The following is a 15,127-nucleotide window of genomic DNA, read 5'->3' as shown; positions in this document are numbered from 1 at the left end:
AGCTGCGCCCCCTCTCCCACACCCTGGCACAGGCTGGCACCAAAGGACAGCCGTCCATCACCCGGGCCTCATGCTGCCCAGGCTGCACTTGTCCCTCTGGGCCTTGGGTTCCCCAGCATAAACTGAGGGGAGGCCGGGCCGTGGTCTGCGATGAGCGAGTGGGCACTCACTGCGGCAGCCGAAATAGTCAGTCTGATCCAGTCCAAAGAAGCCATCCTTGCAGGCTGCGCAGGCCTGGCCACACACGTGGGGCTTGCAGAAGCACTGGCCGGTGCGCTGGGGGCCGAGGGAGGAGGTGAAGTGGGGCAGGGTAGGGTCCCGACCCGTGTGCCCCCAAATCCCCCACACCTTGGTCCTCAGACTCACCGGCTGGCACTCAGCAACTCCACCCAGCGTGCCCCTGGGGTCGCAGCTGCAGCCTGGGAAGAGCAGAGCAGGACTCAGATGCTTAGTGGGGCAGGAGAGCCTGGCTCCGGCCCCCCCGAGGAACCCCCACACACTAACACCCCCTCCAGGGCACACTCACGGGCTCCAGCCCCCTCCCAGGAACCCCTGCACCCCAACACTCCCTCCTGGATACACTTGCGGGTACAGTTCCCCAAGGAACCCCTATACGCCAACACTCCCTCCAGAGCACACTACAGGCTCCAGCCCCCCAAGGAAATTCCGTACCCCAACACTCCCTCTAGATCACACTCACAGACTCCAGCCCCCCTAGGAACCCCTGTACCCCAACACTCCCTCCAGGACACCCTCATGGGTATAATCCCTGGAGGAACCCCACACCCCAACATTCCCTCCAGGGCACACTCACAGGCTCCAGCCCCCCGAGGAAATCCCATACCCCAACACTCCCTCCAGAGCACATTCATGGACTCCAGTCCCACGCAGAAACCCCCCACACCCCAACATTCCCTCCAGGACACACTCATGGGTGCAATCCCCTGAGGAACCCCATACCCCAACACTCCCTCCAGGGCACACTCACAGGTGCAGCCCCTCCGAGGAACCCCCATACCCCAATACTCCCTTTAGGGCACACTCATAGGCTCTAGCCCCCCAAGGAACCTCCATACCCCCAATACTCCCTCAGGGCACCCTCGCAGCCCCCCCGAGGAACCCCACACCCCAACATTCCCTTCAGGGAGCACTCATGGGTACAATCCCCCGAGGAACCCCATATCCCACCACTCCCAGGGCACACTCACGGGCTCCAGCCGCCCCAGGAACCCTGTACCCCAATATTCCCTCCAGGATACACTTGCAGGTACAGTTCCCCAAGGAACCCCTGTACCCCAACACTCCCTCCAGGGCACACTCACGGGTACAGCCCTCGGGGTTGCTGGGGCTCAGTCCCCAGAACCCAGGTTTGCAGCGGTCACAGCTCGGCCCCTCCACGTGAGCCCGGCACATACAGGGAACCTGTGCCTGGGAGAGGACAAGACTGCAGGTCAGAGCGGCGCCTTGCTCTCCCACCCACAAACCTCAGCCATAGAGCCCTGACAAGGGGTAGTGAGGGCTGAGGGCTGAGGGCTGAGGGCCCTCACCTGTGACTCACAGGAGGCACCTGCAATGGGGGCAGAGGACCAGCCTAAGGAGCAGACAGGCCCTGGGGTTGCCATGGCAACTGAGCAGCAGGCAGGAAGCCCTGGTCTCACTGGACTTGGGACTTTTAGCTTGGCCTGGGTCTCCACTCATCTCCCACACACGAGCAGACTTGGGCTCACCTCAGAAAGGGCAGGATCCACTGGGGCCAGACCGGCAGGGTGGCAAGAGCCAGCTGTGAAGAGAGGACCATGCCTCGGTCATTCCCCGGTGACCAACTCGGAAGGCCAAGGGCGTCCCAGGCCCAACCAGAACCCACGGTCCCACGGGAGCTGAGGACCAGCGCAGGTGCCTCTCATCCACATGGACGGCCTGAAAACACGCACCTCCGTGCTCCCTCCGCAGCAACGGACATGCCATCCCACCACACAGCACCTGCTCGTGGACATGCATGCAAACGTGCACCGCGTGGGATACCCGTGGACATTCCACACGCAGTGTGACACACATCCGAACAAGCACACAAACGCACATGAAAATGCACCCACTACACATGCACTAACACACGCACACACCCGTGAAAGGACACGAACGTGCACACCCACACTTGAGACGCGACACACGCACCCACTTACGCGATGTGTGCACCCACACGACACGCGCACCCACACTTACATGACACGCATGCCCATTTACGCGACACGTGCCCACTTACACGACACGCACACCCACTTACGCGACACACGCCCATTTACACGACACGCACCCACTTATGCAACGTGCACCCACACTTACATGGCGCGCACACCCACTTACGCGACACACACACCCATTTACGTGACATGCGCCCACATTTATGCGATGCATGCACCCACTTATGCGACACGCGCACCCACTTACGTGACACACGCATCCACTTACGTGACACACGTGTCCACACTTACATGAAGTGCACACCCACTTACACGACATGCGCACGCAGACTGAGACACGCGACACGCGCACCCACGTGACACACAAACCCACTTACACGACACATGCACCCACTTACGCGACATGCAACATGTGCACCCACTTATGCGACACACGCACCCACACTTAGGCGACACACGCACCCACAGGCAACATGACACGCGTACACACACAAAACACAACACACACACCGACACTCACGAGACACGACAGGCGCGGATGAACAGTACGCAGACACGGGCAGTACACAGACACTCCTGCACAGCATGTGAACAAGGCACGAACACAGAGCATGGGGACGTAGTCGCAGTACACACAGCACATAGATGCACGTGAACAGCGTCACAAGAAGGCAGGCAGCATGTGAACAGCACATACACCCACGAACAGGCCCAGCACCTGGTGCACACAGCCACCTGCCTGCTCACCTTCACAGTAGGGGAAGTTGTAGGCACCGGGCACACACGTGTCACACCGCAGCCCCGTCACGCGAGGCCGGCAGCTGCACTGCCCACTCCGGGGGTCGCAGGCTGCGTGCAGGGAGCCTTCGGCAGAGCAGTGGCAGGCTGCAGACAAGGATAGTTGTGGGCACGCAGTGGAGACCGCACCCACCTCCCCACCGCTTCCTCCCTAGGCACTCACGGACACAGCTGGGGAAGCCGTGGAAGCCGGGGCTGCATTCCTGGCAGGCGGTGCCTGTGTAGCCGGGGCGGCAGCGGCACAAACCTCCCGCCCCACAGAGCTGGTCCAGGGCTCCCCGGGGGTCGCAGGTGCATGCTGCAGGGGGACAATGGGGTCAGGCCCTGGCGCCATGTGGGTGGCAGAGCCCCTTCCTGCCCTGACCCTCTGCTCACCTTGGCAGTTGGGGAAACCATGGTAGCCAGGGCGGCACCGGTCACAATGCGGTCCAGCAAACTCAGGCTGGCACAAGCAGCGGCCGGCCTCATCGCAGCCCTCGGGCAGGGTTCCTGCAGGGCTGCAGCCGCACACTGCAGAGCGGAGTGGATGTCAGGGTAGACCAGGCCCACGGGCCTCCCCTACCCATGCCCACATGGAGAGGTGCCACTCACACTGGCAGAGAGGGAAGTGGAAGTAGCCGGGGGCACAGCGATCACATGTGGCTCCCTCGAAGCCCTCTCGGCACCTGCACCGGCCTGTGTCAGGGTCACAGCGGTCATCGGCCACTCCAGGGCTGGAACACTGGCAGGCTGCAAGAAAGGGCGGCCCACATGCTTGGTCAGAGGCACCAGGTCTCTGGTGTCCGCCTCGAGCGCAGGTAGAGGTTGAGCAGGGAGAGGGGACTCACGCTGGCAGCCGGGGCCATAGAACCCTGGCGCGCAGAGCTCACAATGGGTGCCTTGGAAGTTGGGTTTGCACACGCAGCGTCCCACTCTCGGGTCCTTCCGGCAGGCGTTGCCCTGGGTCCCTGCCGCGCTACAGTCACAATCTGGAGAGTGGGGACAGGCAGGGGAGTCTCAGATGCCCTGCAGACCCCAGTACGCCCCTCCTCGCAAACCTTCCCTCTCCACGAACTCATTTTCTTACACTTTTACATGACACTAACTAGGAAATAAAAGAATAAAAATCCCAACAAGGGCTGGGCATGGTGGCTCACGCCTGTAATCTCAGCACTCTGGGAGGCCGAGGCGGGCGGATCACGAGGTCAAGAGTTCGAGACCAGCCTGACCAACATAGTGAAACCCTGTCTCTACTAAAAATACAAAAATTAGCTGGGCGTAGTGGCGCACGCCTGTAATCCCAGCTACTTGGGAGGCTGGGGCAGGAGAACCGCTTGAACCCAGGAGGCGGAGGTTGCAGTGAGCTGAGATCGTGACAGTGCACTCCAGCCTGGACCATGGGGCGAGGAAAAATTTCAACAAGGAAGAGGCGTGTTTGGGAAAACAGTGGCGTGCAGCAAAGTCAGGCCAACTATCAAAACGCTTCATTAGTTATTTGTTACATAGATTCCTAGTTAGCTGCAAGCATTAACACAAAGAGAAAATACAAACAAATCAAAACTCCAAACAAGCCGCAAAGCAAATTATAGTTTCTTTAGAAACAATGTCGGGTGTTGGGAAGAAGGTAGAAAGAATGTATCAAATGTCTTAACTTACGCATGAAAGGAGGGTCGTGAACATGCTTCAGTTTTTGTTACTGACAGAAAAATAAAGGTTCAATACTTGTCAAAAATGTAAGAGTAACCACTGGTCAGACCAGAATGCAGAAAGGGAGCTTGCAAACCTCCCCAGAGAGGAAACAGTAGCAAAAACACAGACCAAAATCAAAGCACGTTTTCTTGCTCTAACTTGTGAAAGTCAGGAAAGGAAACATTTCAGCAGAAAAGGAGAAACCATACAAGGGCAGGAGCGAGCCCGAACTGACAGCGGCAAGGACCATCCTGGGGCTGGGCTGTCTCCTTCATGAGATAAAAACTGAAGACGTCAGCATGACCAAGAGGAAACTCCAGCCATAGCCTCTTGAAAGAGCATAGCTTAAGCCAACGCCTCAGACAGGTGGTAAACCAAGAGCTGTGTGCAGGGAGCTGGGGTGGACGCAAACACAGAGGTGAGTGAGGACAGAAGGCATGGCAGTAATAAGACAGAGGGAAGCTCAGACACACCACCCAACAGGGCAGCGGAAACGAACCTCTAGAAGCAGGAAACGTGTCCTGGGGGTGAGGGAAGCTAAAACTATTAAAACGTCAAGGAGAATTTGGCAAAACCAGAGTCTCAGAGAGACAAAGGCTGGATGGAGATACATAGTTAGAATGTGACAGCTCAGAGGGACAGAAATTAAGCAAGGGTACTGTGGGTTTGAAGAGCATAATGAACAAGCCTGCTTTGTTTTTTTCCACTCTTGTCACCCAGGCTGGAGTGCAGTGGTGCCATCTCGGCTCACCGCAAACTCTACCTCCCGGGTTCAAGCCATTCTCCTGCCTCAGCCTCCCGAGTAGCTGGGATTACAGGCATGCGCCACCATGCACAGCTTATTTTGTATTTTTAGTAGAGACAGGGTTTCTCCATGTTGGTCAGGCTCGTCTCGAACTCCCAACTTCAGGTGATCCGCCCACCTCAGCCTCCCAAAGTGCTGGGATTACAGGCGTGAGCCATCGCACGTGGCCACAAGCCTGCTTTAACATGCCAAATCGATACTCCACAGAGAACACACATTCCTGTCCAGTGTTCCTGGAACAATCTAAAAGTGGTCACATTCTAGATTAGAAACAGAAAATCTCAAATTCCAAAAACAAAAGGCAGAAACTGCCAGTCGCGGTGGCTCATGCCTGTAATCCCAGCACTTTAGGAGGCTGAGGCGGGTGGATCAACTGAGGTCAGGAGTTCGAGACCAGCCTGGCCAACATGGTAAAACCCCATCTCTACTAAAAATACAAAAATTACCCAAGTATGGTGGTGGGCACCTGTAATCAATCCCAGCTACTCGGGAGGCTGAGGCAGGAGAATCACTTGAACCTAGGAGGTGGAGGTTGCAGTGAGCCGAGATTGCGCAACTGGACGCCAGCCTGGGTGACAGAGTGAGACTCTGTGTCAAAATAAATAAATTAATTAATTAAAAAAATAAAAGACGTCACATTCTAGGTGAGAAACAAAGAAAATCTCAAATTCCAATGACAAAAGGCAGAAACTGTCAGTGTGCCAAGTCTAACTATGATGCAGCAAAACCAGAACTGAACACCACGAAAAGGACACGAGGGAAACCTCAGCACCTTCAACAGTGACAGGTTGAAAGAAAATAAAACCCCAAATGATAGACTATTTAAAAAAAAAACAGCAATGAGGACACCCCACATCTCAAACTACGAGACACCTAGCCAAAGCTGTACTCTGAGGAAAATTTATAGCTTTAAACTAGAGTTTCCCAGCTTCAGGACTACTGACATTCTGGGCTGGATAACTCTTTGTTGTGTGTGCAGGAGCAGTCCTGTGTTGTAGGAGGTTCGCAGCATCCCTAGCCTCTACCCACTGGATCAGTTACATCCATCAATCGTCACAACCAAAAATGTCTCCAGACATCATCAAATGCTTCCTGTGCATCAAAGTCACCACTGGCTGAGAACCACTGCTTTAAGCCTTTTGGTTGGGAATGAAGACAGACTAAAAATAATAACTCAAGAAGCTATTTAAAAAAAGTAACATACAAAGTGGATTAAAGAAATTGAATATTAGAAAGGAAAATCTCTTCTCCCAACTAAAGAAAGAAAAACCTCAGCAGGTCTTATCAAGAGAACCGCACCTGTACTTCGAACAGACCAGCAAACGCAATGAACCTCTGTTAGGTCTGATCAACCAAAAAAAAAAAGAAAGAAAGACAATAAAAATAAAAATAGACGAGAACAGAAATGAACAGAAATTTTAACTTTATAACAGGCCATTGTGCATAACTTTATGTCAATACATTTAAAAATCCAAACAAAATACACAATTTGCTAATACAAATAATCAAACCTGACTTACGATGAGGAAGAAAACTGGCTGGGCATGGTGGCTCACGCCTGTAATGCCAGCACTTTGAGAGGCTGAGGCAGGTGGATCACTTGTGGTCAGAGTTCAAGACCAGCCTGGCCAACATGGTGAAACCCCGTCTCTACTAAAAATACAAAAAATTGGCCAGGCGTGGTGGCAGGTGCCTGTAATCCCAGCTACTCGGGAGACTGAGGAAGGAGAATCGCTTGAACCCAGGAGGCGGAGGTTGCAGTGAGCCGAGATCGTGCAACTGCACTCCAGCCTGGACGACAGAGTGAGACTCCATCTCAAAAAAAAAAGGTGAGGTAGAAAACTGAATACAATAGCCACAGAATACATTAAAATCTTAATTTAAGATCTCTGTTGAAAAACAGGTATCAGAGGCCAGGCTCAGTGGCTTACACCTGTAATCCCAGCACTTTGGGAGGCCAAGGCGGGCGGATCACTAGGTCAGGAGATCGAGACCATCCTGCTTAACACGATGAAACCCCATCTCTACTAAAAATATAAAAAAATTAGCCGGGCATGGTGGCGGGCACCTGTAGTCACAGCTACTCAGGAGGCTGAGGCATAAGAATGGCGTGAACCTGGAAGGCGGAGCTTGCAGTGGGCCGAGATGGTGCCACTGCACTCCAGTCTGGGCGACAGAGCGAGACTCCGTCTCAAAAAAAAAAAAAAAAAGAAAAGAAAAGAAAAACAGGTATCAGGACCAAAGGGTTTTGTAAGTTTGACCAGACTTTTAACAAGTAAATAATTTCTGTGATTTTTAAACTGATTGGGAGCATAAAAAAGTGTGGATCATTTCCCAAGTATTTTACAAAACCAAAACAATCTCACTTGTGAATTTAGACAAAATAAAATATTGATGTTCAACACTGTGTCCCCGTTAGGAAAGACAATACAATTCATTGTAATGAACACACTGAAAGCGAATACTGTACAGCCACAGGTAATTACTGAGTGCTTACTATGGCCCAGTAGCAAAAAGATAAACTGTCAGTTTACACCAGGGATTAGCAAACTAGTCTATGGACTCCTCACTTGTTTTTGTAAATAAAGTTTTATTGGAACGCCGCCAAGCCCACTCATGAATACATGTTCTATGGCTGCTTGCAAGCTACAGCTGGTAACAGTAGAGCTGAGGAGTTTCCCCACAGGGACCACACGGCCCTCAGTCTATGACATTTACCGTCTGGACCTTTTCCGACAGTTTGTTGACCCCTGGTTTACACTACTGATGAAAAACTAAACATTTCCACGTAAAAAAGAAAACCATCACAGAACCAGCAGACAAGAGAATTCCTGGGTAAGGGAGCAGCATCTAAATCCGACCCAGCCAGAGATTCAGTAGAACAACATGGGCAGAGTCACCTAAAAATTTACAAAATCAGGACACAGAAAAAAGCTCCCCCAAAAAATTAGGGGCAAGTGACCCATCAGGAGAAAAACACACAACTTATAAGAAATAGGTGATACAGGCTGGGAGCAGAGGCTTACGCCTGTAATCCCAGAACTTTGGGAGGCTGAGGCGGGCAGATCCCTTGAGGTCAGGAGTTCGAGACTAGCCTCACCAACATGGAGAGAGCCCGTCTCCACTAAAAATACAAAAATTAGCCAGGTATGGTGGCGCATGCCTGTAATCCCAGCTACTTGGGAAGCTGAGGCAGGAGAATCATTTGAACTCAGGAGGCAGAGGTTGCAGTGAGCTGAGATTGCAGCATTGCACTCCAGCCTGGGCAACAAGAGTGAAACTCCGTCAAAAAAAAAAAAGAAAGAAAGCAGTTGAAAAGTCAAGATTCAAGCTTACAGAGTAGTCAAAGTGCAGCTAAAAACAACACAATATCGTGCCAGGCATGGTGGCTCATGCTTGTAATCCCAGCACTTTAGGACACCAAGGCAGGCGAATTACCTGAGGTCGGGAGTTTAAGACCAGCCTGACCAACATGGAGAAACTCTGTCTCTACTAAAAATACAAAATTAGCTGGGCGTAGTGGCGCATGCCTGTAATCCCAGCTACTCGGTAGGCTGAGGCAGAAGAATCGTTTGCATCTGGGAGGCACAGGTGGTAGCGAGCCAAGATCACACCATTGCATTCCAGCCTGGGCAAAAAGAGTGAAACTCCATCTCAAAAAAAAAAAAAAAAAAAAAAAAAACGTAATATCAAATACAATCTAAGACCCCACTCACTGGGAAAGATGCCATGCTTGTATGTCCTGTCATGAAAGGGAGAAACCCTACCAACTAGACTGTGATATGCCATCAAGCAAAGACACGTCCAATTCCAGAAACACTAAAAAGCGAGGCAACATGGCTCTGACTTGAGAATACTTTTTGTCTATCAAGCCAAGAGTGATAGACTCTGCTATGTGGTAATGGCGATGGTTTGGTCAGCAGGTGCCATGCTGCCCTGTGGCTGTGACTGTAGGCTGGGAGACTTTTTTTTTTTTTTTTAATTTATTTGTTGAGATGGAGTCTCACTCTGTCACCTAGGCTGGAGTGCGATGGTGGATCTCAGCTCACTGCAACCAGGTTCAAGCGATTCTCCTGCCTCAGCCCCCCAAGTAGCTGGGATTATAGGCACGCACCACCACGCCTGGCTAATTTTTGTATTTTTAGTAGAGATGGGGTTTCACCATGTTGGCCAGGCTGGTGTCTTAACTCCCGACCTCAGGTAATCCACCTGCCTCGGCCTCCCAAAGCGCTGGGATTACAGGTGTGAGCCACTGTGCCCGGCCAGTTTTCTACCTCATCTTAATAATGCTTTATCACAGCATAATTAAAAAAAAAAAAAAAAGAACCTAGATTTCCAACTACTGGGGGTTGTTTAAATAAATACTTCATTAGTCCCTACGAAACGGGCCACAAGACAATGTGTTTGCAGGATTGCGGCTGGGACGTAATCACAGGACAGGGTGCAGAGCGCATGACGAAGCTTGCGAAAGAGAAGTGCTTGTGTACAGAGAGCATTCAAGTGCTGTGCAGAGGTGGTGGAATTGTGGCTAACTTTTTGTGTGTTTCTTTTTGAGATGGAGTTTCGCTCTGTTGCCCAGGCTGGGGTGCAGTGGTGCAATCTTGGCTCACTGCAAGCTCCGCCTTCCGGGTTCAAGCGATTTTCCTGCCTCAGCCTCCCGAGTAGCTGGGACTACAGGCGCCGGCCACCATGCACAGCTAGTAGAGACGGGGTTTCACCATGTTAGCCAGGCTGGCCTTGAACTCCTGACCTCAGGTGATCCACCCGCCTTGGCCTCCCGAAGTGCTGGGATTACAGGCGTGAGCCACCACGCCCGGCTCCCAGTTTTCTTTTTTGAAACAAGGTCTCACTCTGTTGCCCAGGCTGGAGTGCTGTGGTATAATCATGGCTCACTGCAGTCTCAGCCTTCCAGGCTCAAGCAATCCTTCCACCTCAGCCTCCGGAGTAGCTCAAACTACAGGCACACATCACTACGCCCGGCTAATTTTTGTATTTTCCATAGAGACAGGGTTTTACCATGTTGCCTGGGCTAACTTTTTTCTTTGGCTTTATACCTACCTATATTTCTGAAGGTTTTCCAGTGTCAATAGACATAATTTGCATAAAAAGAAATAAGTCAAAAATAAAGTGACCAAATGAAAATCCTTCTTCTCCAAGAACTTCCTGTGAAGCTGCTCCCATGGCTGCAGGGCAGGCTAGGGACCTGGGGGCCTCAAGGACACTTACTCACAATCTGGCCGGCTGGCAGCACCTGCTCCCTGGTGTCATTGGAGGATGAGGGCATCGCTGAGGGGAAGAGACATGCACGTTGGCCAGGTCTGCTCAGAATCCCAGCACCCTTCACCCCCTGCCACCCTTGGTCTCTCAGCGCAATCGGAGGACAACACGGCCCATCCTGGGGAACCCCTCCACCCCCCGCAGCGCCCCTGGAGTCCAGCAGGCAGTGGTGTCTGTTCAGATGCCCCTGGCAGGTGCTCACGGTAGCAACTTGGGAAGCCTGTGAAGCCCTTGGCACACACGTCACACCGCTCCCCGGAGAAGTTGGGCCGGCAGTAGCAGCGACCCGTCAGGTCCTCGCAGGTGCCATCCGTGAAGTCGGACTCGCAGTTGCAGCCTGGGCAGGGGCAGGAGCTGGGTAAGCCTGGAGCTACCAGGACCCAAGGGGTGGGCTCCAAGATGGGGCAGTCTCTACCTCCCCAGCCAGGGCTGTGGGGATGAGGGCTATAGCCAGGCCCCCTGGGGGTACATGAGAGCTGGGGACCCGCCCCGTGGCCTGGGAGGCTCCATCCTGGGCTGGCCTGGAAGCTCAGGACATCCCCTCCAAAGCAGCCCCAAAGGCCCAAGAATGCCTCTTTCCGGGCAGACCCTGAGACCCAGGACACCCGCCCAGCTGATCCCACTCACGGCGGCAGACGTGGGGCGAGTCGAGAGGGTGGTCGGGAGAGCGGTAGAAGCCGGGCAGGCAGCGCTCACAGTTGACGCCGGTGGTGTGGTGCTGGGGGTGCAATGGCCGTTGAGTCTGGGGAGGTCCCTGCCCTACCTCGGGGCCAGCCCATTCCCAGCCCTCTAGCCCAGCCCACCTGGCAGTCGATACAGACGCCCCCACCCTGATAGGTGCCATCCAGGCTCTGGCTGGCGCGGCGCCGGTCCACCTCAGGGTCGTAGTAACAGTCAGTGGCATGGCCGTGGCAGTTACAGGCTAGAGAGAGGGGAGCACAGCTGTCGGCACGCCCTCCACGGGCCCAGGCACCGGGGCCCTCTCATGGGTCAGGGTGTGGGCAGGACACACGTGTGTGGGAGGAGGCACTCACATTGGCACTCGTTGGCGCTGTTGGCAGTCGCAGGCTTCCACGGCTGCTGGTTGAAGCCGGGGCAGCAGCGGTCGCAGGTGCCCCCACAGGTGTTGTGCTGACAGGTGCACTGCAGCCTGTGGGGTACACAGAAGGGGGGCTCAGGCCCATCCTGGAGACAGGTGGCAGGTGCTCAGTCCCTTCCCTGAAGGGGCCTGTGATCCCCTCGATGGCTTGGCTTGCCACATGGACACGGCCCTCCGCTGCTGTTTGTCCAGCTGTCAGGCAGCAAGCGCTTGCCCAGACTCAGCATCCCCAAGCCAGTGGCTCTGACGCAACTTCCCCAGGCTCAGGAAATGGACACAAGGAAAGAGGCGCTGGAGGACAGGGTCTCACAGGGCCTTTGCGGAGGCGGGACTGGGGAACAGGTGTGCATTGACTGGGTGGGGCCTAGGACAGGGCACCTCAGGGGTCAGTAGAGTCCCCCTTGCCTGCAGGTCAGGATGGAGACCTGCGTTCTCCAAAACTGAGTTATGACCTTTCCACTTCGGCCAGGACTGGAGCGTAAGCCCAGGACCTCCCTGAGCCAGAAGGGAAAGGGGTCCATTTGCACCCCCCAAGGCTCAGATTTCGCTTAGCAGGCAGGACTCCTAGGCATCCTGGTCACCTCCCTAGGGCCAAGTGGCCAAGAACTGCTTCCTTCTTCCAGCTGGGGTGGACACTAAGTCAGAGGGCTGGAATCTTGCCTTATGTCCCGTGGGCACAGTGACAGCTGGAGGGAGACAAGGCCTGAGGTTAGAAGCACCTACTGCTCAATATTAGCCAGGACAAGCAGACCAAAGCCTTGCCCCAGCACACAACACAGCCAGACCGCAGCGGGAGTCCCCGCCCCAGATCAGGCCCTGCCAGAGGCTGCAGGGCAGTGTGTTTCCTGAGCAGGACCCCAGAAGTCAATCCGAGAGGATTAGACCCAGAGCCTCAAATCGTCCAGCTCTAGTCCTGTCCTCTACGGAGCCCACCTCACAGGGCCTCGGGAATCAGTACTGCTTTCTCTCAGAATCCAATCTGGGAAGGCCATACCCTCAGTGAGAGGAATTGGGAAATAAACTGCCCGTTGGCACAGGTGATCAACAAAGAAGCTGTTCTATCTTCACACCAACTCCAAGTACCTATAAGCAAGGGCCTGAAGCTGGTGTTCCATTTTTCAAAAATCCACATAGTCAGGAAATTGATAGGAAAAGTGGTGCCAGGCTGGCGATACCCTGGGGTGCATAGCAAAAGCTCTCCCAAAACCATCCCAATCCCAGGGCACACCAGAAGCACAAAGATAAACCCTGCTAAAGACCTTGCAGAGAAACAATGTGGCAGGTCAGCAGAAAGAGCCCCAAGAACCTCACAAAATGGAGTAATCTAGTAGAAGCCGGAGAAGAATGTTAAAAATGGTCATAAGGAAATCTAAAACATAGGCTGGGCGCAGTGGCTCACGCCTGTAATGCCAGCACTTTGGGAAGCCAAGGCGGGTGGATCACGAGGTCAGGAGATCGAGACCATCTGGCTAACAAGGTGAAACTCCATCTCTACTAAAGAAAAATACAAAAAATTGCAGGCCGGGCGCAGTGGCTCACGCCTGTAATCCCAGCACTTTGGGAGGCCGAGGCGGGCGGATCACCAGGTCAGGAGATAGAGACCACGGTGAAACCCCGTCTCTACTAAAAAAAAAATACAAAAAAAATTAGCCGGGCGTGGTGGCGGGCGCCTGTAGTCCCAGCTACTCGGAGAGGCTGAGGCAGGAGAATTGCTTGAACCCGGGAGGCGGAGCTCGCAGTGAGCCGAGATTGCGCCACTGCACTCCGGCCTGGGCCACAGAGCGAGACTCCGTCTCAAAAAAAAAAAAAATAAAAAAATAAAAAATAAAAAGAAATATACAGAAAATTAGCCGGGTGTGGTGGCCGGTGCCTGTAGTCCCAGCTATTCAGGAGGATGAGGCAGGAGAATGGCATGAACCCGGGAGGTGGAGCTTGCAGTGAGCCGAGATTGTGCCACTGCACTCCAGCCTGGGCAAGAGTGTGATACTCTGTCTCAAAAAAGAATAAAATAAAATAAAACAGAAATCTAAAACATATTTAAAAAAACTATGGAAAACAGGCAGATGTGAAAAAGAACCAATCGGAACTTCTAGAAATGAAAAATGAAACTATAAAATTAAAGACTCAATGGATGGGCTAAACAGCAGACCAGACACAGTGGAAGAGAGATTTAGTGAAGTGGAAGAAGAGCTAAAGAAGCTATCCAGAAGACAACTCAGAAGATAGAGAGGAAATAGAAATTACGAGAAGGAAACCAGAAGGTGCTCCTGTATCTAATGGGGACTCCAGGGGAAAAGAGGTAGGAAATGGAGCCAACAGTCAGGAAGAATGGCCAAGGATGGTCTGGAATTAATAATGAACACATGGCCAGGTGTGGTGGCTCACACCTGTAATCCCAGCACTTTGGAGGCTGAGGCAGGTGGATCACGAGGTCAGGAGATCGAGACCATCTTGGCTAACATGGTGAAACCACCCCGTCTCTACTAAAAATACAAAAAAAAAAAAAAAATGGCTGGGCACAGTGGCTCATACCTGTAATCCCAGCACTTTGGGAGGCCAAGGCGGGCGGATCACCAGGTCAGGAGATTGAGACCATCCTGGCTAACATGATGAAACCCCGTATCTACTAAAAAACACAAAAAAATTAGCCGGGTGTGGTGGCGGGCGCCTGTAGTCCCAGCTACTCAGGAGGCTGAGGCAGGAGAACGGCATGAACCCAGGAGGCAGAGCTTGCAGTGAGCCAAGATCGTGCCACTGCACGCCAGCCTGGGCAACACAGAGAGACTCCGTCTCAAAAAAAAAAAAAAAAAGTTTGAGTCCTGAGCAAGAAAAAAATCCCAATCCTCAACACATCACAATAAATCTGCAGAACACAAATGGCTCATAAAAAGTCCGGGAGAGGAAGATGACCCACAGAGGATCAGCAACTGCAGGGACAATGGACTCTCCCAAGCACCTGGAGAGGTGAAGAGACAGTCAAATCATTTCTCCAAAGTGCTGAGAGACACAGCTACCAACCACGAATCCTACAGTCAGCTCAACTATCATTCAAGAGGGAGGACAAAACAGCCGTTTTCAGACAATTCCAGGTAGACTGTCATGGAATAGAAAAACTATGGGGTGCATTTCAGGAAGGAGGAAGCAGCAACCCAGGGGATGGTGATGGTGGGGGTGATGACGGTGATGGTGGGGATGGTGATGGTGATAATGGTGATGGTGGGGTGATGATGGTGATGGTGGGGTTGATGGTTGGGTGATGACGGTAATGGTGATGGTGGGGTT

The 15,127-nt window shown here is 53.1% G+C and overlaps 1 protein-coding gene across 4 annotated transcripts in view; it reads right to left on the bottom strand.

The window, feature by feature from the left end:
• Positions 1-15,127, bottom strand: part of LAMA5 (laminin subunit alpha 5) — a 60,283-nt gene that overhangs the window by 26,337 nt on the left and 18,819 nt on the right. For all 4 annotated transcript variants that reach the window (XR_010119346.1, XM_063633439.1, XM_063633438.1 and 1 more), the window contains exons 7-20: positions 11,781-11,896; positions 11,550-11,668; positions 11,374-11,464; positions 10,949-11,083; positions 10,696-10,755; positions 3,824-3,964; positions 3,588-3,725; positions 3,372-3,506; positions 3,160-3,294; positions 2,946-3,083; positions 1,728-1,780; positions 1,323-1,428; positions 367-419; positions 171-276 (exon numbers count right to left, since the gene is read on the bottom strand). Coding sequence is in view for 3 of the 4 variants with exons in the window: in XM_063633439.1 (XP_063489509.1) it covers positions 171-276; positions 367-419; positions 1,323-1,428; positions 1,728-1,780; positions 2,946-3,083; positions 3,160-3,294; positions 3,372-3,506; positions 3,588-3,725; positions 3,824-3,964; positions 10,696-10,755; positions 10,949-11,083; positions 11,374-11,464; positions 11,550-11,668; positions 11,781-11,896 (1,526 nt within the window). In the remaining variant the exon portion in view is untranslated. The remainder of the gene's footprint in view (positions 1-170; positions 277-366; positions 420-1,322; positions 1,429-1,727; positions 1,781-2,945; positions 3,084-3,159; positions 3,295-3,371; positions 3,507-3,587; positions 3,726-3,823; positions 3,965-10,695; positions 10,756-10,948; positions 11,084-11,373; positions 11,465-11,549; positions 11,669-11,780; positions 11,897-15,127) is intronic.

The sequence above is a fragment of the Symphalangus syndactylus genome, chromosome 24 (genome assembly GCF_028878055.3).
Source record: "Symphalangus syndactylus isolate Jambi chromosome 24, NHGRI_mSymSyn1-v2.1_pri, whole genome shotgun sequence".
Taxonomy (NCBI): Eukaryota; Metazoa; Chordata; class Mammalia; order Primates; family Hylobatidae; genus Symphalangus; species Symphalangus syndactylus.
Note: the sequence above shows the minus strand (reverse complement) of the source record. Positions and strands in the feature narration are given on the sequence as shown.